The sequence below is a fragment of the Podarcis tiliguerta genome (genome assembly GCF_965153285.1).
Source record: "Podarcis tiliguerta genome assembly, chromosome: 2".
Lineage (NCBI taxonomy): Eukaryota > Metazoa > Chordata > Lepidosauria > Squamata > Lacertidae > Podarcis > Podarcis tiliguerta.
In genome coordinates this window covers 82278767-82306149 of record NC_139535.1, presented here as the reverse complement: position 1 = coordinate 82306149, position 27383 = coordinate 82278767, and the positions used below count along the sequence as shown (strand labels likewise).

Genomic DNA, 27383 nt, shown 5'->3' with positions numbered 1-27383 from the left:
CATCAAGGTGTGCATAAATAACTTTGTATGGTATGCTGCCTTAGCATTACCGCACAACCAAACACAGAAATTATCATCCAAGTTTTCCAGTCTATCAGAAAGCTATGAGAAGTATCAAAACACACAATATGCATTGACCAAACATCACACCTCCATGTATAGGTGCTCCTCGCTGCCACACAAATACCAAACCAACCTCTGTTTCTACCTCTTGCTCTTAGACCTAATCTCCATTTGAAAAACTAGAGGAGGGGACTCATAATTTACCACAAGTCCCCAGAGCTAGGCTGCATGCAAATGTGGGACACTCTCCTGCTGCTGCTGCAACCCAGAAGAAAAGCAAAAATGAATTACATAAAGGAAGACTAGGTGGCTCACAGAGCTAGTTAAATCTTTGCTGTGGGCTGTGTTACAATAGCTAAGAAATAGGTCTCAAGTTCAATTATTGAAAAGTTGCAGAGTGACAGAAGTGTTTCAGAGTTTTGCCAATGAATTGGAATTCCCATTGGTTCAATCTATCTAATTGTGCCCTACACCCACAGCAAGCTCTTCATTCAAGTAGAGGTTTCTGTGAATGGAAGTCCTGGTTTTGCAAATTCCCCTTTTCTCCTGCCAACACCACGCCCCCCCCCCCCCACTTCAAGGGCTCCCCAACTCTCTGGAATGTGTGTGTGCACACAGTGGACTGCAGAGGGAAGGGGGAATTCATATAAGCTTCTGATGGATCAAGAAACCATTTATTAGCAGAATATAATTTGATGCAACCCCCTAGCTACTTTTAGTGTGGTAGAGACAGAGATCCATGACATTGGACACTGAGACAGGATGATAGAACATGTTGAATGACCTAGCCATTATATGCTCCAGCCAGGTCAAGTGGTTTTGCACAAATTGCCTGTGTTTTCGAAATTTGCAATCCAATCACCAAGAATTGGAGTGATGCCAGATTCTGTACTAGAAGGCGGATTCAGAAAGTTCCAGCAAGGTCATGGTTATGCATAGTTCTATGCTCCCAAACCTACAGGCAGGGGACAACACTTCTGGAATACAAACATTCACTGATGAGGAGTCCAACTCCTAAACAGACCTGAACTTGTTGACTAGTATTCCCAGATACACTAATGTGGTGTTACCCACAAAATATGTACACATCCCTTTGAATATACTGATGTTTATTTCCAATTTCAGGTTTTTAAATGTACTGGGCTTGGGCACAAATATAGCACACAATGATGATGCTGAAGTGAAACCCAATATATATGTCCAAACTTTCTCCCAGTACATAACTTGTCCCATACTGGACAGAGACAATTCCTACACAGATTGCAACTGGAGGCTGCATCACAGCTATGCAAGTTCACTTAGCACTGAAAAGAGATTGCCGTGGTCAATTGTACAATTCACTGATTAGCAGGCATCTAGTGGACTGCTAGGGCTTCCCAGGGCAAGCTAAATGATGGTGGTGTGAGCCCTACAGATAAGAAAAACGATTTCTAGGTCACAGATATTCTGAAGATGGCTTAAGGCAATTATAGGCTAACCTGTTCCTACAAAAAACCACGCAAAGTGCTGGGGCTAGTCACACAAGGGATGTCATGGTAACAGCTGAGAACTGAGGTACAAGACTGTTCAAATCCAGGCCATTCACTGAACTGCAGTTCTGATGCAATAAAGCCCTAGCGAACTGTCGGTCAGCCATTTCTAGCCTACTTATCTCCTTAGAACTAGCTGAGGCAGGAGGCCCATTAAAGCCTCCCTCTGCCTTCCTGATTCAACAGCAGATTGAGCTGGAGAAATGCCGCATCAATATAATATGAGCAGGCAAAGCTTCTTGCCTGTGGCATACTTCTCGCTCAAACAGCAGAAGTGACTACATTCAGCAGTGACTTCCTCTCCCCTTCTTAAGCTGAAATCTATTGACAAAGAATGAATAGGGAGGTAGAGGAATGCCCTTCTCCCTTCAAGGCCTTTCCCCTCCATTTTTCAATGCAAAAGAAAAGACGCTGTGGAAGAAAATCTAAAACTTATGAACTATTTTCACTTTTGGAATTATGGACAGGGCAAGCATCTGCTTTGCCTGATGAAGGTCCCAGGCTTAATCTCTAGGTACAGCTGGGAGAAACTCCCTGCCTGAAACCCTAGAGAGCCAATATATCAGTGTAGACAATAATGAGCTACAGGGACCAATGATTAGGCAGCTTTCTGTATTTGAGCAAAGGGACTTCACTTCCTCCTCCTCATCTGCAACAGACTTCCACACAATCAGAATTTTCTCTGAAGGGTCTCTAAACCTTCTGGAGCAGATTTTGGAGGTCTGTTGGTGGCAGGGGCAGAATGGAAGAACAGGTGAAATCTTGTTGGGTGAGTGGAATTCCATTGCATTGGAGCCAACCTAATGTGAATGAACAGGCAGGTGAAATCTTGTTAGGCGAGTGGAATTACTCCAGCATTGGAGCCAACCTAATGTGAATGACACCTTTTAATACAGGGCTTTAAAATTTTGTTTCATCTTTATCTTACTTCCTTAATTTCTGATGTAAAGTGTTAGGTACTTCTTGAAGACATGCACAATTCTTAATGCCTACTCCAAATTCCTCCACTTGAAATTTGAGCATGAAATAAAATGATGCAAATTAAGTACACACTGAATTAAGAAACAAGCTAACATGCAGATATTGTTTCAAGCAGCAAACCTTCAGTTCACGGATTATGGAGAAGGAAACAGAAAACTGGAATCTACTGATCTTTCAGAAATGATCATGATTAGAAACAAATTTCATTGTGGATATTTTCAAGGGTGTGCTTTAGTGTTCAATTAGGGTTTCATGTGGCTTATTTAGGGCTTTTTACCCTTGCCTTCCACACTTGCTGTGTGCTAATGACTAAAGAACTCAATCCTGTTATATAGGTGGAACCATTTTAGGCACGTCCAACTGGCACGATTGCAGACGCACAGGTCCTGTTGGAACCGGATGAAGGCTTATATGCACTCCACTGACGCGTATGGGGGCTGGGTACAGAACCCCTGCATGAAAAGGTCACCATCTGAATATAAAGCAGATATATATGAATCTTGCTTGTGATATGTGGTATCAATCCACTATCCCCTCATGTGTCTCCAGATTTTTTTTTATTAATTTGGTTTCCCCCCCCATTTCTGGATAAATGCTATGGACGGTGGACTGTTTCAAGGCCTAATTGTTAAAAACTTTCATTTTGCTTATCACAATACTGATTGTTCCTGCTTTATGTATCATTTCCCCCCCCCCCATATTTTTACAAAAAGAAGTTATATTTATGTAATGTAAGGTTCAGCAGGTAGTAACTCTATTTCTGGGCCTATTTGTAATTGATGCTCAAATACAACTAAGGCATTTGTTTTTAAAATTTCATTAAATTTTACTGTTTGCTAAAGTACTAACTTTACACAATACATTTTATATTCAAGTTTGAAATTGATGAATAAGTACTTATATATATATTATTTTGTCTCAAAATTTTTAGGGGTTTGTTTTTCCATGGTTTGCAAATTTCCAGAAGTTTCATTTCTGTAGACAGCACACACCTCAAATCTGGCATGTATTTGTCCACTCAAATGGCATGCATGAAGAGTTCAAGAGTTCAATAGAAGTATAGCATCCTGTTACGTAAAATCTATAAATCTAGTTACATGGCAATAAAAACCAAAAACCAATTCAGACACAAGATTAGTATCTCAGCCCCACACATTCCTGATAGGTGACACACTCTCATCTCCATCACACCAAAACAGTTGCAATTACCCATGAAATGCGCAGGGAATCTGACCTATCCAAAAAGGAGAGATGGAAACAATTCATATTGAAAACATCTGTTAAGTCAAAAGACTTCCAGGCATCACTAATGAAATTGAGGTTCTTGAAGTCAATTTAGGAACTAGTATTAAAGCCAAAGGTGGGGAATTGCTTTCCAAATTCCACCAAGCGTAGCACTAAAACAGCAAGATTAGAGTTGCCTAAAATCAATCCAGTTTACCATCTCATGTCTACCTTGCTTTGGGAACACTTTGCTGTTAGGGGTTCTACGTGCACAACTGGCATTCATGTATATTGTATATATTTCTAATAATATAGTCAGTGATCCTTGATGGCCTACCAGAGACCATTTTTAGTACGAGCTTGTACAACGTCAATACAGCTGTGTTTAGAATTTGATATCGCTGTACATTAATGCTAACATAAGGTACAAAGACACCAGCATGGAATTCTGGCTTGGGCTGGGATCTAAAGCGTGCTCTGCTGATGGTGCTCTCATTCTGCAATAGAAACGTGTGCTACTACAACACAAGCAATTGTACTCTTGGCAATGAGATCTAAAGCAGGATGAGATATAAACCCTCCAAGGATTGCATATACACACCTGCCTTCATATCACATGCATTCACTCCCCCAGCCAACTTGGCTTGAAAACCGTATTTTGGGGTTTTTGAAGCCCAACTCCTGGAGGAGGGATGGATTTTCTGGAGATTGCAAATGGGCTGTGACAGACCATCACAACAATTAGGCTTGAGAAAAACCTACTGTGGGCAACAGAAGGCTATTTATCAAGTTTAATTGCAGAGCACAGGATGTTTTGGTGCAAAGGAAGTATTAACACTTTCCTTCCTAGCTGTGACAAACTGAAATGCTCTGGGAATAGCCTTTTTTCATATTTAATTGTAGCAAGGAAGGGAACACTGTAGGCCAGATGGGGAGGTCTTAGGTATGACATATACCCCACAGGCCTATGGTTCCTCATCCCTAGTCTAATGAGCTCAAAAGACGAGTTTGCATGAAGTAATCTCAGCCACGTATCAGCCACCACAAATTTTCAGCATTACAAGGACATGAACAACTGGTTTATTCTCTGGTTCAGTCACGATTTCCAACTTCACTTAAGCTCACTTGGCTTCAAGTTTCAACAAATGTCTTAGTTAACTTTCCATATAAGCAGCCTTTAACAAGTTGTTCCTGCATGTCACTGGGTAGGACAGTACCCACCACACCCCAATTTAATATCCACTCAATTTCAATGCACCATAGAGAGTCAACAGTGTAAACAATTGCTACTAGCAGAACAGCGGCAAAGCCAGCAATAGAGCAATGTGTGAGTTACCTCAATCAGTCCCACCACCCAACCATAGGCCATTCATAAGGCGGCAGCAGCAGCAGATTGGGTTGGGTCCATAAACATGCGTGGCTGTTTCAGGATCCAGCGACAATTGGGGGCAGGGAGAAGACTACAGGGGCTAGAGAAAGAGAGAGAGATAAAGAGAGAAAGAAACAAACAAACAGGGGAGAAGGAGAAAAAAGAGCATGCCTAAGCTCACTTTCCATGCCATAGCCAGCATGGCAATAAGATGGTAGCCAATTCACAATTACTCAGAAGGGCTTAAAAATATGCAAAAAAATAAAAAATAAATCGCAGGTGGACTGAAAGGGAGGGTGGGGGAGAGACAAGGAGAAGCAGCAAAGGAAAAGGGACAGGATGCAAGGCCACAGAGTGTCAACATCGGAGCAAAAAGCAGAAGGAACTGAGAAAAGAAGTGTGGCCTTTGACTCTTCTCTGCACGCTCCTGAACAACTTGAATACCTCCCTGCTTGCTGGTCAAGAAAACCCTGTGTATCTGCTTCATGAGATATAGCTTGTCGTTGTTATTTGTTCCACAGCACTACCTTGAAGACAGGATCACCAGATCTCTGTTAGACATATTCTTTAAGAGACAAGCTGCGAGAATCCCCTAACCACTGCCCAAAAGTAGGACTGCAGCTGCCTAACAGTACTGTTTACCAATTCTGTTGTTTCAGGTCTGTACTAGTTACTATAAACAACAGGGAGTTCTGCACTGAATGGGATATGGCATAGTGCAAGGTGAGGTCAGGGACTGGCAAAAAAAAAAGGACCAAACAGAAAGAAATTATTTCTGCAAAAGTGCAGAATGAGACTTGGGAAAACCTGAACAGAATTTTGGAGAGAGACTTGTAATAGGAAAGCCAGGGTGTTCTAAAGGGATGAGCAGAAAGCAAAAAGAGGAGAGGGCAACAAAAACTAAGCCAATATAAGATGAGCTTAAGGAGATAAAAAGCACAAAGGACCTGAAAAGAGACACAAGACGATGACTGATGCAGCAATAGAGGGATAACACAAAATATACACAAACCATGAATACTTCCAGCGGGTCAACTGCATGTTGCATTACACAAACCAGCCCAGCATGCAGCCCAGCATGAAGTGACCCTTTCCTACCTTACAATCTGCTTACTGTTCACAGTATGGCTCAAGATAGCAAGCGTGGGTTTTAAGAGGCTTGCCTCTGGATTCATGACCATGAGAAGCAAATCACACATTGAAGGCACACCCAATTCACATTGAGACTAAGTGTATTCACAAGCAATTTCCTATCCCACCTTTGTGCAAATGGCAAAGATGCAGCTTGGTCTGTAAGCTATACAGAAAACATCATTAAGCCAGGCACAAAGGCAGCCAGCAGAGCTTCTACTTTCACTTTCCCCTCTCAAACTTCTGAAGGACTCAGCTGCTTATGTGGATTTAGTTTTGCACATGAAAGATGTACCACACTTTGTCCTAATCACACTTAGTCACATCTAGGTTAGACTGCTGTCTTGAGGTCTGTCAGGGGCTGCCTTTGAAAAAGGTAGTAGAAATGCAGCTGTTAAGATTGCAACTGGTGCAGGCTAAATGGAACATAACACTTCAGTTTTGCAACAACTTCATTGCCTAGCTCCCTGTTTATTTCACCTAAACAATCTCTGTGCAGCATAATTTAAGGATGACCCTGATCCTCCACAAGCCAAAGTATGGGGGAAGGTGGCATAGGGCAGGGCTTTCTTTGCAGTGGCTCCAAATCTCTGCAAAAAGAGTAGGAACATGGTTGACCATACACTATTTAAAACCTCACAAATGCTCAAGGCAGCATAGCTCCTGAAACTTTTCAAACAACCAGCTCTTAACTAGAGCTGGACCGATATTTTTGGCACAGCTCTTTTTGCCCATTTGCAGGGGAGGGGCATAAAAGGCTAGAATAATTTTTGCCCCAAATTGGGAAAGAGCCGGAGAAATTTCTGAGAAAGTTCTCTCAGTGGAAAGAGTGGAAGGGGCTTACCTTGCGTTCTATAATGAAATTACCAAGAGCGTGGATCATTTCAAACATTCTCAAGTTTGTCTTCCTGTACTTGATATGACAGAGGAAGAGAAACTCCTTCACATTCTCTATGGCAGTGGTTGAGAAAACTCCAGCCCACAGGCTAATTTGTTCTGCCAGGAGTCCTTAATATGGCCTGTGAGGCCATTTCTCCTAAGCCATGCCCAACAGCCATCATAGGGAAAGGGACCCCTGGCCATTAGGTCCAGTCGTGACAGACTCTGGGGTTGCGGCGCTCATCTCGCTTTATTGGCCGAGGGAGCCGGCATACAGCTTCCGGGTCATGTGGCCAGCATGACTAAGCCGCTTCTGGAGAACCAGAGCAGCGCATGGAAATGCCATTTACCTTCCTGCGGGAGCGGTACCTATTTATCTACTTGCACTTTGACGTGCTTTTGAACTGCTAGGTTGGCAGAAGCAGGGACCGAGCAACGGGAGCTCACCCCGTCACGGGGATTTGAAGTGTCCCACTGCAGATGGGGGAGCTAAGGATCTGGCTTTCCAGCCAAATTCTATTTCCCACCACTGCCGTATAGTTTAAAAAATAAAAATTTGGATCAGGACAACTTTGTGCAGGAATGGGTGAGTTAACCCAACCCTTCCCCTTCATGATCTTACCTAAATCAGCACATACACAACGACATGACAGTTAACACTCAGGGGAAAAAGGTCCTGTTGACCTTAAACCCTCTGCCTCCTCATTCTAAGAAGTAAAGTGAATCCAAGCCCACCACTACCCACAAAATTTTATTCTGTCCATCTTGAAATCTAATGGAAAACATATTCATTTTCCCAAGGGGACAAATGGTCCAACAAATATGAGGGTGGGAGTTCAGCTCACCACCATTACTAACCAACATTCTGTTAGACATACGTGGTAGCCATGATGGAATACTCCTGAGTTTCACTGATGGCATGTGAAGGCTAGGTTGTTTCTTACTTAACAAGCTTCACTTAACTCTTGGGAAGAAACCAAAACATGAAGTGTCACAGTAAGCCAAACAAATCTGACCTCATTATGCCTTGCTTATTTTGAGTGATGTTCCACTATTTGCTATTAACACCTTTCCCCAACTGTACAGAACACTCTAAAGGGCCCACTACAATTTCTTGAAGGTTGCCAAACCAGCTTCCTAGCGCTACAGCTTAGGTGCCAAATTGGAGAACATGAAAGCTCAGATTCGTATCCACAGAGGGTCAAGGTATCCTGTTCTCTGGCTTAACAAGAGGCCTGTAGATGATGGGCTTCCTTAAGTTGCACCCTATAACCACAGGAAATATGTCCATAGGCCAAAGGTTGGAAGCTTTTGTCTATTAGCATACAAACTACATCCCTGAAACATTGAGCACAACGAGAACTTACGCTTTGTCATAGAATGTCGTGTGTCCTGAATGACAGAACTTCATGCCATTGCTGTTTATCATGCTGCTGTTTATGTTCCCTGAAATGTAAGATTTCCGTGATGCCTGGTCCTTCGCAAAGTTTCTACAAGCAGCTAATTTCGATTCCAAGGCCTGAGAAAGAAGTAGATAACAGAGCTTTTTATTTAAAGTAATTTGCCTTAATGAGGGAATAGGAGAAATAGAATCAACATCAGCAGATTCAACAAAATATAAGATGGAGCAATGACTCAGAGCAGTCAGTCAATCTTCTGATTCCGCTTATGTCACATTCTTAGTAAGAGAAGCTGATTTGAAAAGTCTGCTCTTGAATAGAACATGGATTCCCAAATGCAGGACATGCCAGAATTCTTCAGAGAACTAATTCCATCTCTCTCTCTCTCTCTCTCTCTCACACACACACACACACACACACACAGAGAGAGAGAGAGAGAGAGAGAGAGAGTTGGCTCAAACATCTTGAAGCAGATACCTCCATTCACAATGCTATTAACAATACATTTGTTTCACTTAGCATCCTTGTTTACAGTCCATCTCATAACAAAGAGTGTGACAGAATCAGTATGCAACAGTATCAATGAAAAGTCCTAGGCTGCTTTAAACATAGCCTGGAACTCTGAAATGGAGAATAAATAAGTCACGCATAGTAAAGAAAGGCTCTTACCCCAACTTTCCTTAGGAGATCACCTACAATATTGAGCGCAGATATTCTGGCAGAGGGAGTAAGGGGACTGGTACCAAAACCGTTGGGAAGAGCTGCAGATGGGAAAAGACAACAGACTAGTCACATGGATGTACATATGAACAAAAAAGGAAAATGAACAAGAACTGTGCAAGTTCTACATTCACACACAATGTAAACAGTAGAACATTCAAAGCATAACATGTGTATTGTGTTCTACCTTTTGGAGAGGGAAAGCTGTTCTCACAGCTTTTCCCAACAGGTGTTGCTGGCAGTGAGAGTGATGCTTGGACAGCTGAATCCATCTTCTCACAGTCCAAGGTTGGGGAACTAGGAGCTGACTTCCTGGTCACTTCCTGTTGCCTTTCCCGTACTGCTAATTCTTGTCTTAAATCTGTAAGTTTGAAGAAGAATATATTGCAGATGTGTCCCATAACACAGAGAACACATCCACCTTACCCTCCAACTTCTGTTGTACTCATTTCTCTGGGGATTGCTACCATCTCTGAGTAGGTTGTGAAGACCGAATGAGACACAAACAGAACGTTGGCTGGAGCTGAATGACTTGATCTCAAAGCCCAACTTGGACAAGACTTCCTTTGAACTAAAGCTTGAAGTCAATAATGAACAATTTCCATTGTCTATCAATGCAAGTTACACAGAAGTAGCATTACTAATAACCCTTAAGCAAAGGCAAACTGCCCATCAGATAAATTCACCTCCCTCCTCCCACTAGCTTTTATGAATGTACTCCTTAGCTATCAAGCATCTGCTTGGCTGACACAGCATATTCATATTTTGAATAGCACCTCACACTTCCATTGTGGAAAAGACACTTTTTGTTGAAACGTCAAAAGAACCCAAGTCTATAAAATATACACACTCTTATTTTATTTTACCAAATTATAAGTGCAGGCAGCACACTACAACAGGGAGAGACAAGAGGTCTGTGCAGAATGGCACAGCGAGGTCTTCTTAGTGTCTTGCCGGGTACTGGTTGCCAGGAGCTGAGGCTGCCTCAAATCAACCAAGCAAGCAGGCAAAGGAGCCCTGTCAGCCAGTCCACCAGCCCTTGATGTTGGGAATGGACAGACAAGTCCCAGGACCTTGTGGGGCAGTGTGAAGAGGCACCTCTCTTTGTGGCAGGAGAGCAACTCAAGAGACCAGGGGCGGCGGCAGCGGCTGCCCAAACGACTCCCAAGGAGAGGAGGCTAAGGGAACACTCTACAAGGGAGCGTGTTTGAAAAATGGTGAGTGGCTGCCAGCTCTGCAGGCAAGGGGTAACATAACTGGGCTCCTGAGCCTCACAGGGATGCCGCAGAAAGAATGTTGAAGGTGCCAGACATGCCTTTATCTATGTACTGCTGAAGCCTATTCCGAGAAATGTTCCATAAGTCAGGGATTTCCAAAGGAGATTACATAAGTACAGATGGGTTTCAAAGCTACTTAATATGTAATTCCTCATCAAATCTGGTCTGCTGATGTCCAATAGATTGTCGATTCATGTTCTGAAATATGATAGCCACTACATAAAGCATGGCTGGGAAACCTATTTGCCTCCGCAGGTCAAATCTTTATCAGGATCAGCCTTGTAAGCCAAATAATGACATGACATCATTATGTCATCACATGATTGATAGGTAGGCAACCACACCCATCTCCCAAAATACCTTGTGTGAACTTTCCAGGCACCCACTTGGCTGTTTGGTGCTTGGAAACCAGTAGCAGTTCAAAGCCCTTTTACTGTTTCTATGAACCTATGGCTAGGCAATACCTGCTTTCCAACATCGCAATATATCGCCAGCTAAACTTCACGATATGACAATATATTACAATTTGGCTTACATTTGTACCCACGGTTCATTCTAAAAGTTCCTATTTATTCCTTCACAACCAGATTCCATCTTCATTAACTAAGCATTAATTTAGCAATACCTCTTGCTTCATCCTTCAGCCTTTGTACAGAAACTAGCAGAGATTCCTTGTCATCTAACTCGCTTTCCAAAAAGGCATTTCTCTCAATGGCCTGATTCAGTCTTTGTTCAAAGTCTTCCAAGGAAACAATTGTGGCTCTAGAGACACACAGAGAAAAACAGAGGATACAACTCTTCAGTGCACATTCAACAGTCACTTCTAAAACTATCGTATTATAAGTCATGGTTAGGTTGTGGTCGGTAACTTTCTGAATTTATTTGCAAGGATGCCCTAAATCCCTGAGAGCAGGATTTCATTTTAAAGGTGTTTGCGGCTCCTATTCATGATATATATACTTAACTATAAATAAAATAATTTTTTTGGCACACTTGGTGCCAACCTGATGCTGTGAGCTGTAGATGTAACAGAAATCATTGACCACTTTCCTCACAGCACATTCTGAATGCTAATTTATCATTCTGGAGAGAATCAGTCCAACCAGGCACAAACACTACACACATACATATATATTTTTATGGGGACAGTACAAAACAATTTGTTGTATAAATGGAAATTATAGTCATTGCGTGTTTTACATTAATGCTTCAAAATTCAATCATATTTTTTGCTAACCCAAGAGGCTACCACATGAAAGAGGTTTTGGACATATAAGCACTGTAGATGTTTTAGTTACACAACTGCATCAGTATCAATTCACTATTTATAGCATACAAGGCTCTTTGGAAGCTACTGAAACAAAAACCTGAGCAGCAAGGCAATATAAGGAAGTATCTGTCTCAGGAAGGGAACAGACTATCACCCAACACCATGACCCTTACCTCTTAGCACGCTCAAGGTCATCATTGGATTGCTCTAGCTCTCTCACATATTTATGCAGCTGGTCTTTAATTGCCCGGGTCTGACTCAAGTCATCCTCCAACAAAGACACTTGCTTGTAGCTTTGTGAATACTGGTGCTCAAGCTTCTCCTGAAAGCACAAGAGTATTAAGTATTCTGCTGCTTTGAAATTAACAAAGTGATTTAGAAGCATTCCTGCTATCCCTTGTGCTACTTCCTCAAACTCACATTCATATTTGCAGATACATTTACAGACTACCTAGCCTATATAAGCAGACCAAGTCACACCCAGCAGGACTTGACCAATTTTCTTCTCTTTTTCTCCTCAATGCCTACCACATTTCTGAAAAGCAAATTCACATATGAGATGTGTAGCTACAAAAGAGCCCCTCAGGTAAGAGACTCATATTGATAGGGACAGCTTGTCTTAAGGGGTGTGGTGGCTACAGTATGCTCAAGCCCTCATCTAAGACCATAAAGCAAGCGTGTTTTTTCATTATACTGGATGGTTGTAAGTAACCAAGTACTCTTAGTACAGAAGATCCAAGTTACAGTATCTTTAGGTTTATGGGAGAGAATGCAATTCTCCAGAAGCATGTCAAGGCAGTATGGCAGTTCACTGTGTCTTTGAACTGCAACTAAACTCATATAGCCTTGCAACCAGAGTGCTGCCAACAGCAATGCACACACCTTTCAGATAGGATTCTGCCAAAACATCTTCTGTTCCCATAATGTACTCATAGCACCAAGCAGTCCTTTCACATGTAAAAGGCATTAGAATACACCAATGTTCACTCTTAAAAGCCCTTTAATAGACATTGAGCACTAGTTTTAAGCTCCAAGGCTTGTTAGGCTGCTCACTTTCCAGTGACTTTTGAAAATCTGGTGGGCTAAGAGACTATAAAAATAAGAGAAAGGATAGGCCACAATTAACTGGCCCTGAAACCCAAGTGTAGCTTTATAGCAATGTCTTGATAATGAAGTGAGCTATAAATGCAATGATAATTTCCTATTCCAGATTTGCCTCCACCAACACTGCTAACAGATGCAGTTGTACCTTTAAAGTTTCCACTTCTTGCTTTAATCTTTGGTTGTCTGCTTGCAAGTCCCGGTTCCTCTGTTCAGCCTGTACCAGCTGAGCCTCCAACTCTGCTTCCAGTTCTCTGCTGCCCTCCTGAAATTCTGCCAGCTCGTCACGGGCCTCCTGAAAACTGTAAGAAGAATGGTGATGATGAGTGAGGCATTACTCCAACCATGCCTCCATCCTGTCAATATGATATTAGCAAGCCCTCAACTACTTCTTCCCACTGAACCTCAAAAGGACCAAAAGTATTTACTGCTGCATTATGTGAAGGATTATTGTGTGGAGGTTAACCACGATTCTTGCTGAAAGCCTACTGAAAGAATTGCTGCACACTATCTATGTGCATCCCCATAGAAAGAAAAAAATAGTCTTCCAAACAATAGAATCCTTTGTGTCACTTGAAACACATGCTTATTCAAAATACTGTGTCTCTTGTGATGCTATACTGTTTAAAGTTAATAAAGAGATTAATAAACAAGTTGTTTGGACACCAAGCAGTAGAAATCCCTGGACCCCAGAGAGCTGCTGCTTCCCCCTCCCCTTTAGTGCAGTTCTTTTGCATTTAACTTACTCTCCAACCAGTGGAATATTTGTAGTTTGCCCTTCCTTTTCCCCTAGGAACCAGAATCCATCTTTCCTGTGGTGAGTTCACCTGAAATCAGGTGGAGGAGGAGGAGGAGGAGGAGGAGTTTGGATTTGATATCCCACTTTACCACTACCCTAAGGGGTCTCAAAGCAGCCAACAATCTCCTTTCCCTTCCTCCCCCACAACAAACACTCTGTGAGGTGAGAGACTTCAGAGAAGTGTGACTAGCCCAAGGTCACCCAGCAGCTGCATGTGGAGGAGCAGGGAAGCGAACCCGGTTCACCAGATTACGAGTCCGCTGCTCCTAACCACTACACCACACTGGCTCTCCCTATAAATTATTTTCTAAAAATATTACTACAGTAAGTGTGACTGGATGTTAAAGAATCCTGTCCCTGCAAAAGGCAAAAGTGAAGGTTCTGCAAAGAGGCTTAGGCATGTCTCCTGCACTCATTCACAATTCACTGTATAGTTAATTAACTATACAATGGTCTACAAGTCTACTCAGAAGCAAGTCTCTTCAAGTTTAATGAGGCAGCATAGGCTTTGGTTTAGGGTTGACACTGTGGAAAATCAGGGTTTGTATTTATTTTATTTAAACAATTTATTTACCACTTAACTACAATGGCATCTAAGTAGTTTGCTAATATATGCCTTTAACATCTGTATGACAAGCTGAAATACAACAGGTTAAGCTGTTTCTAGTACAGAAATAAAAATATGGGAAAAGATTAATCATGAATGTACTCTAATTTTGGGTTATGCCATGCCATTTATGCAGGGTGCCCACAGCACTCTCAAAATTCAAAAACTGCCCACTGCTCCAAAAAAGCTTGCAACCCCGGCCTAGCTTCTGTTGCCCACATCTGGGTAACCACTGAAAGGTATTTGTAAACTGCAGCCAGTTTACAAAATTGCAAAATTGAGCAGCTAGACTTGAATGGGATCAGATGGTCTGAACATAGTAACACTGATCTGGCCTGACTACACTGGCTAACAGTTAGTTTCTGAGTGCAATTCAAAGTGTGGGTTTTGACCCATAGAGCCTTATGCTGCTCAGAACCCGCAATACTTTAGGGACCACTTGTCCTTGTATGAACTTACCCAAACCCAGGGATTTTCAGAGGCTCCTCTCTGTGTGCCTCTTCAGAGGGAGGTATAGAGGGTGACAACCTGAGAATGGGCTTTTTCAAGGGTTGCTATCCATTTGTGGAATCCTCTCCCTATGAAAACCTAGCACCATCACTGTCAGCTTTCAGACACCAGGCTAAGACATTCCTATTTGCCTAGGCTTTTGATTAATTGGGATAATACTGTAGTATGTTTTCTGACCTGTTTGTGGTGTTAATATTTTATTTGGGTACAGCAGGCTTCAACTTTTTTACAATATTACTGGATGAGTGCCATTAGATAAAAAACTGTAAGTCACTTTGAGACTCTTTAAAAGTGATGAATAAACAAGGTACTAATAATCTGAGGATGCTGTTGAATCCTTTTTGCTATTGCTAAAAAAACAGAAATTGAAAACCACTGCCAATCCCCTGCAAATTTCCCAACAGAGTAGTTTCTACCCATCCCTGTGTTAACTCCTTAAAAACTCACACCACACACCTTGTTTAGGAAGCCAACATCACTGCTTTTTTTCCTTTCCTTTTCAAACCATACTGCTCTAGGCAAGAAGAAGCTAACAAGACTACAAGACTATACAAAAATTACCCACCAAGTCAGAACAATGAATCTACTATCTATCTAATCTCTTGGGGGGGGGGGGGGTTCTGGTAGCTTATAATGGATGTCTTTGTCTTTCATTCCATACCAGTATTCAGGCAGGAAACTGAATTCATTCAGATCACGCATGTGCTGGGCTGCTATCATTGCAATATACAAGAATCAGAGGCTTAAACAGCATCCTAATCACTAGAGGGAGTCAAAAGCTCCTATAATCTCAGAACGACCTTATTTACCAAAATTAGGCTGCACTGTACTTAAACTAAACTTCAGTAAAACTAGAACTTTTAAAGATATACAGTTTAACCCCACAGTGAAGCATGAGACAATCTGCCAAGGGCAGCAATCAGCAGCATTCTTGAGATGATAAAGGACCCCATTGTTTGCAAAGGCAGATTTCGAACAGTGCAAGGCCACTACTGACAAAGAAATTCTATTCCTGCATCCCAGAGCACAAAGCTCACAGCTTTGCTGAAGACACGTGGCTTCCAACCACTTGCTTCTTACTGCTGCAACAGACATTTAAAAGGTTACCTCAAAGAAAGCAATTTAAAGGCATTAACTACCTAGAAATGAAACTCAGTAAACTACTACTAGAACCATACCTTTGTTTATATTTCAAAGATAACTCCTTCCAGTATGCAGTTTCTTCCTCTGGACATGAAAACTCAGGGATTTCTTCACAGTCCATGATCATGGTTACCTGCAAAAATCCAGAGTGTTTAACAGGAAGCTCCTGATATGGCCTACTGGTTTCAGACAAGCCCCAGGACTATCAGTATTCCAAAGCAACAAGTAGAACTATAACTCACCTTCTATTAATCTCAAAAGAAATGAGAATGGGTGATTGGCATATTTTTTTATCAGCAGTTAAAATGTTTTAAGTCTGGGTCATGCTGGCCACATGACCTGGAAGCTGAACGCCGGCTCCCTCGGCCAATAAAGCGAGATGAGCGCCGCAACCCCAGAGTCGGTCACGACTGGACCTAATGGTCAGGGGTCCCTTTACCTTAAGTCTGGGTTGAACCAGGCCCCTAAGAGTTCTCTGAAGATGCACTGTTGCATTTAAATTGAATCCCACTTTAAATGTTTTGGGAAAACAAAATAAAAACACACCCAAAATGTACCATGCTATTCAAAGAAGGGTTAACGGAGTTGGAACAAATCCAGCTAAGGAATATGTAAATGATCACATTTTAAAACAGGCATTGGCTTTTCAACCAGGTAGTAAGACCTGTAATTACTGGAACTAACACTTCTATCACCCACTGAATAAGATCATAGAAGTAAAGTCTGGTCAGCCATTTAAGCCGAGCAAAGGTTTGTTCCTGCCCTACAGACAGTGAGAGGCTGAAAGATTTCAAACTGCCCTTTCTCCAGCACCTGAATAATGAATAGAAATTGGCAGAGTGGCTCTACAACATTATCTGTTCAGAAGCACAAAGATAATGAACTGCTTTGACATGCCAACAAAAACATAGGGTAGCACTTCAAGAGTACATTGAAGGCATAGACAAAGCACTATAGCTGATGGAGGCTAGAAGCTCTACTAGAGGTATGGGGAATCTCCAGACTGTGACCCAATTAGGCCCAGCATGGGTCCCAATTTAGCCTGCTATCTCCCTTATACTACACAAAACTTGTTCCAAATCTGATATGGTATGTGACATCAGCTGAGGGAGGTGGAAACATGGTTGCCAGTGCACAACCTTAAAGTAGACTCCTGGTTGTGCTGATAGGTGCTCAGTTCAAGCTTCCTGGTATCAACTGTACTATTGATTTCTAGCAGAGAACTTGCACAAGTGACGCTGACACAAAACCCCATGCATACATTAAGTAAAATAGAATAATCGCCACCTGACCCCACCCCCACCCACCATGGCCCCCTCCACCTCTTCCCCCCTTTTCTTCCTAATTTAACACTAATGTCTCAACAAATGAAACTGATCTGTAGAAAATGTAACTTGAAAAAAGGCATTGCACATACTTTTATAAACCAAGAAATCTTTAATAAAAAATACATTAAACAAAATCTGTGCTATTGATTTCCTCATGGGGAACTCCACAGTCAATCCCTGAAGCGACCTGCAAAGAATGCAGAAGCATTTTTTGCAAGCTCCTTGCAAAGAGCCCTGGTCAGCACTCCCCCTAGTGCTATGACCCTAATCCAGATCACTGAAGCTTTTTAAAATGTTAAACATAGGCAATCTCTCATAACACATCTAGTTTAGCCCTCTGTAGTGCACGATTCCAAGCAGCATTTGTTCCTCCTGTTTTATTTTTCTTATTTAACGGGATTTATATAGCACTTGATCAAAACCTCTTAGCAAGTTACAATAAATATACATTAAGATTACCAATAAATTTAGATATCAAAAGCAAGTTCAATTTTTTAAAAAGCCAATAGGACTCATTATATATAATTTTTACTGCCCTTAAATCATATTTCCACAAAAGTTTGAAAAATAAAATAATAATACAATTAAAATTTAGTCAGCTGCTTCCTTCCAGATGACTGTTAAAGCCCCCATTCCTTCAACAGATGATCACTGCTAGCATATGAGTCAATGTTGTAGCCACTCAACTACAAAGAAGGCATTTGTTTTACTAACTTTTGAGGTGCCACAGAGGAAGGAATGAACTGCATTCATGATAGCTTTTCATCCTCCACATGTGTATAGATTCTAATGCTGTTAACCAAAGAATACTGCTGAATTCTGACAAGCATCAATAGCCATTTCTCACTCCAGGGAAACAAACTGGCGCATCCCACATTTCTGTGACCCACATTTCTGAACTGAACATTCAAAGCACACACATAGTATTCTACTTCATCTTACTGTACAAAACATGACAAGGAAAAAAATATAACAGTTCAGAACTACAGTTCTTAAATAGCAGTATCATCTGAGGCCAGTACTTTGAGAAAAGTATCATGAATATTGATAGTGGAGAAATATAAACATTGAGTAATCAAGAACAAACAAGGTAAATGTATTTCCTGCCCAATATGGATACAAAAAAGTCAAGGTGACTTCTAAGTTAAATCTAAATCTACTCCATATACAGTAGTACCTCGGGTTAAGTACTTAATTCACTCCGGAGGTCTGTACTTAACCTGAAACTGTTCTTAACCTGAAGCACCACTTTAGCTAATGGAGCCTCCTGCTGCTGCTGCGTCACTGGAGCACGATTTCTGTTCTCATCCTGAAGGAAAGTTCTTAACCTGAAGCACTATTTCTGGGTTAGCGGAGTCTGTAACCTGAAGAGTATGTAACCCGAAGCGTATGTAACCCGACGTACCACTGTACAGGACAACGTTTAAATGATAATTTTATAAAAACAGTATCATAGTCCAATGGCCAACAGATTGGAGGTCATGGAGATGAATATTTTGGTCACTGGGCTATGATATTGTTTCAACTTATGGGTTACCTTTTTATTATTAGTTTATTATTCAATTATTATTATCTTGACTTTTTTGTGTCCATCTAGAATATAAATGCTGACCTATCATTTCTTACATTCTGTTACCCCCATTCCAATCACACAACTGCACTGGATCATAACCAATGCACCTGATCCAGTATAGTCTCCCTGAACTGGGACAAAGAACCCTAGCATGTAAATAGACATCATTGCAATAAGTGACTCAAGGAATAGATCAAATTGCTAAGTGGCATTTTGGGACTTGGCAGACTCTGCCTTCTCAGTGTGGTAACATCAATGGTGTTTGTGCCAAGGTACTATTTAAAACAGTCTGCACCATTCCAGGAATGAACTATTTGTGGGTTCTTCCACCTCATAGTGTGCTGTTTTCAAATGACTTCTTCCAAGGACTTCACTTGGATTTACAGTTTAAATTTAAAGCACCAAAATGGCAACATGAGATGCTTCAAACAGGCATGACTGAAGTAGTGCAACAGTAGTTTGCTCTCAGAGGCCTCTCAGAAATGAAACTCAACAGGTCTGGAAAAATACAGTCTGTTACAAACTGATTATGTTGTGGCTTAGGTCTAATAACATGGATAGCACAATTTCCAGAAAGATGATAATTGGCAACCATTGTGGAGAAGGGATTTCAAATGTAGTACATCTTTGCTTGCAAGTTTCCAGGCAGCCTCTTCGCGAATCAGTCTTAAGCAAAAACACCACAGAAGTATAGAGGAAGTGAAAAACTAAGCAGATGAAGACACTTCAAAGGAAGGCTAAGGTCCTCAGAACAGGTGGTTTATGAAGCATGAAGTCAAATCCTCCAACAGCATTGACTGACATTTTGCAAAGTCTAATGCGAGTACAGTGGTACCTCTGGTTACGTACTTAATTTGTTCTGGAGGTCCGTTCTTAACCTGAAACTGTTCTTAACCTGAAGCACCACTTTAGCTAAACCCTCCTGCTGCTGCTGCCACACCGCTGGAGCACGATTTCTGTTCTCATCCTGAAACAAAGTTCTTAACCCGAGGTACTAGTTCTAGGTTAGTGGAGTCTGTAACCTGAAGCGTATGTAACCTGAGGTACCACTGTATAACTAGTGACTTGTAAACTGTGTTTGGCCAATTAATGGAAAGGAAAGAAATAAAATCTAAATGTGCACTAAGAATGCAAAATAGTCTTCAAGAATGGGGAGTCCTCAACAGATAACTCTCTTCTCCCCCTCCACTCTGCAGCTCTAATCTGAAATCTTCAGAAACTGCTCGCACTAATGAAATTCCCTGTCGCAAAATGCACCTAGAACAATAGCAGTTTCGAACACTGAATGTGAGCCATACACCTAATATTAAAGAAAGTCTCTACTGCACTCCAGTCAAGTCATTAGCAGCTTGAGAGCATCCCAAAAGAACTTTTCTACAGCTTTACATGCAGCCCCGGAACATAACCCCCACACAATATGTGAGCCTACTGTAACTGCTAACTATGGCTAGCTAATTTCAATCTCTGGTTTAAGGGCTAATCGTGGTTTCAATTTCCAAATTAAAGGCAACGTATGCCTAGTGGTAACTATGGTTACACTGGAAATGCTTAATTATACTTAACACTAATCTGGGGAAAGTGTGGGGAGCAGTTGGAGGGGGGATTGCCAGTTGGCCCAGCATAGCGTCTGAACAGAATTAGGAATAAAGCCCATCTTCCAGAGGCACTGCCACAGCTTCTGTGTTGCCTTCAAAAAAGAAAAAGGATTTGCAAAGCAGAGGTTCAAACTGAAAAATAAGCTTGTGTGCATATGTACCACTAAGTACAATCTTCTAAAAAATGTTATCCACAGTATTATTCCTTAATTGCATTCTTACAATCTATGTAGGAAAGCAACTAGAAAATGGCACAGACACACATCTTTGTGATGTGTAAGATTAGAGCACAAGTATGAGACAAATGGACAGCAGACAAGCTTGAGTTCTGCCAGATACATCTCTGACACATGTTTTGAGGTCACTTCATGTTCACTTCACTGCACATTTTAAAATGCATGTAGGAAGCGGTCATAAATTTATGAGGGGGGACAAATACCAAATTCACATTTTAAGTGGTGATTACTCAAGCAAACAATTATTTATCTTCCTCAGAAGTGTGTTTTAGCATTATCATAAGATCTAACTCACTTCAGAACACTGAATCTTCTGGCAACTGGCTGGGAGAGGATGCCAGCATTTCCTGAAACCTGTGTTTATCAGATGCTGCTCTGGAATCTACAGAGACTAGTAAGGTCACATGATGATTACTCAATGAAAGGTCTCAGTACTACTAAAAACAACCAGTTTCATCAAGAAAAGGAAGAATTTACAAACTGCCGCCTCTGATCACCTCTTCACTGATACCAGCTGCCCAGTAAGCTTACAAAAAAATGATGAATGAAGTTGTAGAGTACCAAAAGAAGAGAACAAAACTATATCCACCCATGGGGGCAGAGCAGCAGAATAAAGTGTGTGGCACGTGTAGAGAACCAGGGCAAATCAGGGTTCAGAACAGGTCGCCTGTTCATTTCCTTTTTGTACCTGTTCAAATAAAAGCAACACCTCTCAAGACTATATGGTGGCAAATAAGAACTGTAAAGAGAATCTACACTGCAGTTGCATTTAGATGTACATGGTAAGATATGGTTATGGCCTACCATGGATGCAAAGGTCATTCTCACTTTACTTCTCCCTACTAATGAGCAGCAGCAACAAGCTATAATCCTTGGCTCCACAGAACAGGAGACTGAGATGTATTTTTCTCCAAAGAAGCTGCTGTTTGGAGCAAAGCAAAACTTGATGCTCGGTTTGGACATTGGGTGAGAGCCAACATGTTAGTTGTGGAAGTGGTAATGTGGCATAGCTTAACTGCCACAAAGTACAATAAAGGTAGCAAATAAGCAATATATTTTGAATGTGCAAGTCACTCAATGGATTTGGCTGTTGCTCTGAACAAGATTCTGCTATCAGGACAGCCATTGGATGAGTGGTTGCTACAAGTGAGTATGAACCATAACACTTAGCCAAAGGTGATGGTTTGTACTTCTACTTGGAATCAAAAGCAATTTCTGCATTCAATGTGAACTAGTAACCATGGCTTACTGTGAATTACCCAAAGAGAGTTCTGCATTTATAATTTTTTAAAAGCCATCTGTAAGAACAAGGAAAGCAAATGTGTGGTGTGATAGGGGAAACTTAACATGATTCTTCATACGATGACCTAAGTTCTTCTGAGAAGGTTTATCAAAATTAAGGATAGCATTCATTCAATAGGACCCATGGAGGGGAAGGTGGGAAGTCCAGAGATTCAGGGAAATATCTAAATATGGATATGTAATTTGTATTGGTATAACTCTACATTTGTAAAATCAAATTAAAATTATTAAAAAAAAAAGGATAACATTCATTCAATCTTTCCCTGCCATTTTATGGGGGGGGGGGGAGAGGCTTATTTAGTGTTCTTCTGGCAGGTACATTACTCAGACAAAAACTACCTCAATTGCAATAGCCTCAAATGCACATTTATTTCCAGTTCCTAAACTTAGATACAAGAACGTCAGAGAACCACTGAGGGGGGGGGGGGAGGCTATCAATCTATAGTCATTAGTCTACATTTAGAAGCACAGCATTATGGTGCCAGACTTCAGTTTTTGAGACCAGTTAAATGTTCTCACTGAACTGGTTTACTAAAATGCATATATCCTTAAAATGGCATTAACAAAATAAACTCAATATTTGTCACAGACAGCACACAAACAACTTCCTTGCAGGAAATGAAAACAGAATGCACTTTAATTTGGAATCAGCTCTAGAAACTGATTCTAAAGTCTGAAATACCTCAATACTGCATACACAAATATAGTACTTTAACACAGATTAGTTCGTGAGCACTGTGCTGTGTTTTACTTTCTTTTTCATAACACCTTATTAACCTTTCTAAGCCCCAAATATGAAAGAATGATGCACATACAAGTTTTATATACACCACACCAATAGCTGAGTTGCATGGTCTCCTTTCCCTTCCTTGGAATAGTAACTGATCGTGATACATCTAAATCTAGTGACACTTTCATCAACTTATTTCTCCCTTAAAAGCTTGTTTGCTGTTGCCACATATCAAAGTTTGTATTGGTCCCAGAATTAACTTGAAAAGCATGCACTTTGTAAATGATGCAATTTTAGGCAATCAGAGTTCACATGTCCTCAGAGCTGCAGAGTCTCACTCTCTCTAAACTCAGTTGTGAATCAGCCACTCCCTCCCCTTTGCTCTTATTATTGCCAAGCAGCAAGCCTCCTGGGCGCAGCTCTGACGCTCTCAAGTACTTATTACAAAGCTCTACACTTTTAAAGAGAAGTCATCCTAAATCAGGCCCTAACTGCACACTGTGGCCAGAAGCCACACTGCATACACATAGTTCAATGTATACTTCCCCTGACTTTTTTTTAAAAAAACGAAAAGTAGCAACTGGAGGCAGCAATAATAAATAAAGGCAGGAGAGGGCTCTTACCACTTTCCCTGCTAACCATTCTCCTTCCAATGTCACCCATGCAAGACTGCACCCCACCCCTGCAACATAAGAGATACATGTTCACATATTTTCACCTGAGGTGAGAAAGGAAAGCTTGAGGTGAAAGAATTTTGGAATTTCACCTACAGGCACCTAAACAGCAGCAGTTTGATACCTGCAAGTCCATTGCAAAAAGCAATGCTGAAGACATATATCTACATTTCAGTCTAATATATATTGTTGCAGATAATGTATCATAAAGACAAACTGACAAGAACCCTCCACAATAGAATATTTGCCCATGTTATATTATGATGTTTCATCTTGACAGAAGACCAAGCAACAATGATCCACTACTGCTCCACATTCATTTTCAACCTCCAAGCTCTCAATAAACCCACAAAAGAACATAACCTACTGGTGCCCGGCTATTTCCCTACCGATAAAACCTGCAGGATGTGTCCACTTTCTTCATGGGGCCCTAGGACTGAACTATACTGTAACTACACAAGGCTTTTAACTGAAGCTATACTGGAGTTCCATGTAATCTCTGGCTTTTAAGGTTTGGGTGGAACCAGAAAAATCAAGGGTTATGTTTTCAGCATACGGTACGAACCATTAGGCAAAGAGGTCACCAGGCATTTGAGAAATCTACACCAATAGTTATAATAATCATACTTATTATTAACATTTATTCATCACCTACAGAAGAATGTCAAGTAGACTAACCATGAAAAGACAAAATAAAAACATCAAAGTTACACATTCTAAAATATGTAACACAAGCAATCATTAAGTATATTACAGCACAATTCAGAAACATCAGTATGTCTTGTCACCAGTATGTTCCCCAGAAAAAGTGACCAATGAAATAACAAGTTAAAATATACCCTCAAAAGCAGGAAAAGTTTGGTCTTTGCCTGGTGCCGAAAAGATGTTAATGTGGTTGCCAGGAAAGCCTCTTTGGGGACATCATGCCAAGACTCTGACATCAAATCTATCTACATTGTGAAAGATAAACTAAAGGCTTTCACCTCCTATCCTATCTGAAGTAGCTGAACTCTCAATGAAGGCTTTACTTTCCAGAGTCTGAACCCCATCTCATATGAATCAGCAAGGGCCAATACCATGAAAGCAGTTGTATCACCATAAATTTGAGTGTAAGATATGTCTAATACCAACAATGCAAAAATTGCCTCTGTGATTGCAGAACATGGTTTAAGACATAGGGCAAAAAAACCGGATTGGTCAGGGAGCAACGAGAACAGCAGCAACTAAGATTTTACTCTGCAGCTGTCTCAAACAAAAAGCCTTCAGCTCTTTGGGGCAGAAAACCATAATTAGGATTTGCTTTGCTTGATTTGGTGGGTAGGTGTTTTTTGTTGTTGTTGTTTACTTTTGATCTAGAATAGCCACCTTCCAACAACTTGATTACCGTATCTCCAAAATAAAATGCAGCATACCTGCCTCTTCCCTCCACTAAGCAAAAGAAAAATATTTTCAGTGACTCATGGGAACTTAGTGCTCTGACATCATCAGTATATTTGTGTATCCTAGCAACCATCTGACAGCAAAACACCTAAGCTTTTCCCTTTCCCCAATTTGGCAGGCTAGTAGTTATAGATTCTACAGTGAAAATCAACATTAACAAAGGAGGAGTTGTTTGTATAAAACATCTGCTATTATCATTATTACAGTACTGGTGTACATGTAGAAGACAGACTATATCCAGTGTGATCAACTATTTGACACAGGAGAAGGGTGCAGAGGGAGTGGAGGGAAATGGAGGCAAGAGTAATAAGGGGAGTAGGGGGAGATATGCTTTCAGTTCACTTCAGTTGCATATAATGGAAGCAACCTCATTTTTTGTTCTCATCCCTATTCACATGTAAGAAGAGGATGGGGGTGGGGAGGTTACTGGTTTATATTGTTTTTGTTCTTTGTCTTGTATTTTTATGATGTGCACTGCCCTGAAATCTACAGGTGAGGGTTTATATTGTTTTTGTTCTTTGTCTTGTATTTTTATGATGTGCACTGCCCTGAAATCTACAGGTGAGGGATGGTATAAAATTTCATAAATAATAATAATCTCATTTTCAGAGTAAAAGGAGACCCAAAGCAGTGGAGTTGAATCCTGACCCTTCCTCGCCTTATCTGTCCATTTCCAATTACTGCAGGCTTTCTCCCCTGGATGAGGTGCAACACAAGAAGTGAGCCCAATGGTAACTAACAGAGGAAGACATTATTCACCTCACCTAGGCAGCCTTCGGATGTAAACATTAAAAAAATACGCATTTAATATATACAGTGTGACATGTGACCAAGTAAGTGTCTCAGCATGTCCAGCTTAACCTTAAAGGGTTAAGCCAAATCCTTAAAGGGGGCAGTCATCTTTTTCCTATCACAACACACAAAGACTCAGAAGGAAGGTCATATACTCTTTGACACCTCCTCCTAATTTAAAAGCAGGGTTTACTCGCTTGGGAAATTCACAAACATCCCAAAAAAAGACCTTGCAAGAGACGGCCCTGAGTCACTCCTGGGAACAGACTTCAATACTGGAAGGAATCCAAGCCGCCCAAGATTTTACACACACGGGGATTTGGGCCTCGCTTGTCGTAGAGCCTTATCAGCTGGAACAAAAGCTGCGGGAGGTACCTGGCGAAGATTGCCAGAGGCAGGAAGAGAAAGGAAAAGTCAGGGCGGCCACAGGGTTGGCCAAGAGCTGGAAGTCTCACAGGCCAAACGCCGAAGCTCAACCGACTGGAGCCTGGAGCACTTAAATGGAGGCCTGAGAAGCGGCAACAGGATGCCCGCTTCTTACGAAGCGCTGGGCTGGCACGAAAGGGGGTTGGTGCCGGCGGTGCAGAACCGGAGGCAGGCCTTCATCTGAGGCCGGGGCCTACCGGGCGGCGGCAGCGGCGGGCCGTGAGGTGAGTCACGAGGCCAGCAGCAGCAGCCGGAACCCTTCGGCATTAACGGTCCAGGGCAAGGGAGGGCAGGTTCCGGGCGGGGCGCCGAGGCGTCACAGGGCGGCGCTGGCCGACAGCGTGGCGGGCGGCGGTGGCGCCACCAACAGAGGAGCGACAAACGGCCGCCTCCTCCCCTGCCTGAGCGGTGGCAGGGAAAGGAGGGCAGCGAGTCCTCGGGGGGGGGGGTGAGGAGGGAGGCCGCCTGCCCGTCCGCCCGCCGCTCCCTGATGGATGAATGACACGGCTTCAAGCCAGTGACAGTCGGCCGTGGCTCCCCTTCCGACTAATAGAAGGCCGGCAGGGGCGGAATCTGCCCCGTTGTCGCTTCGCAACCAATCCGGCACGAGCTCGCGACGAAGGAGTGAAGCAGTTCGGGGGGGGGGGAGAGAGAGAGGACGGGGGGGGGGCTCACCCGGCTTCGGCGGTACCTCAGCCCCGCTCGCGCACTTCAAAAAGTCCACCCACCCTCGCACACAACACACGCTCTTTCTCACACACACTTGCTCCTCTAGACCCACCCTTGTTCCTCCTCGCGCTCCTCAACCGTCCAGCGGCGCTCTCCTCCTACCACGGCCGACGCTGCTGCTGCCACCGCATCGCCTCAGTCGCTGACACAGCTCCGAACCCTGCCTCATCCGGGCAACCCACCGCCTTGGCTACGTCACAGCAGAAGGCGAGGTCCGCCACGAGACAAGCACAACCCCGCTCGGGGGCGGAGCCAGCCAGCTTGAACGGCAGGCCGCGGGAGAGGGGGCGGGGCCGTGTAGATATGGCCACGCCCTTCTCGAGCGCGCGCCGTGCCTATTCTGAGACTCGCGCGTGATACTAAAAGCAAAATTAAAACTTTAATGTTTCTGTAGTGGTTTTGCTGTTTTTGTTGCGACAAACCAACCCACTGGCGATCACACATGTAGCGCAATCCAAATACGTACATGCCAATGATACTTACCACCCAGGTAAGTGTGTGCAGGATTGCAACCTAGTTGTGTGTTCCAAATATTCAGTGTGGTCAATCTCTTCC

The 27383-nt window shown here is 42.2% G+C and overlaps 1 protein-coding gene and 2 long non-coding RNA genes across 10 annotated transcripts in view; 2 read left to right on the top strand and 1 right to left on the bottom strand.

The window, feature by feature from the left end:
• NDEL1 (nudE neurodevelopment protein 1 like 1) overlaps positions 1–27383 on the bottom strand; it is a 43051-nt gene that overhangs the window by 1968 nt on the left and 13700 nt on the right. The window contains exons 1-10 of one of the 8 annotated variants that reach the window (XR_014508597.1): positions 26881–27065; positions 16039–16136; positions 13093–13246; positions 12017–12165; positions 11199–11335; positions 9484–9657; positions 9246–9337; positions 8544–8695; positions 5134–5266; positions 3783–3807 (exon numbers count right to left, since the gene is read on the bottom strand). Coding sequence is in view for 6 of the 8 variants with exons in the window: in XM_083429695.1 (XP_083285821.1) it covers positions 5167–5266; positions 8544–8695; positions 9246–9337; positions 9484–9657; positions 11199–11335; positions 12017–12165; positions 13093–13246; positions 16039–16136 (1056 nt within the window). In the remaining 2 variants the exon portion in view is untranslated. Of the gene's footprint in view, positions 1–3782; positions 3808–5133; positions 5267–8543; positions 8696–9245; positions 9338–9483; positions 9658–11198; positions 11336–12016; positions 12166–13092; positions 13247–16038; positions 16137–26880; positions 27066–27383 lie in introns of those variants that run through there. The other 7 variants (XR_014508596.1, XM_083429698.1, XM_083429700.1 and 4 more) reach the window with 7 other exon arrangements.
• On the top strand, positions 629–5309 carry LOC310672487. Its single transcript, XR_014508619.1, has 2 exons — positions 629–2346; positions 2410–5309. It is a non-coding gene; the product is annotated as an uncharacterized lncRNA (long non-coding RNA).
• On the top strand, positions 20843–27221 carry LOC310672491. Its single transcript, XR_014508623.1, has 2 exons — positions 20843–25373; positions 25443–27221. It is a non-coding gene; the product is annotated as an uncharacterized lncRNA (long non-coding RNA).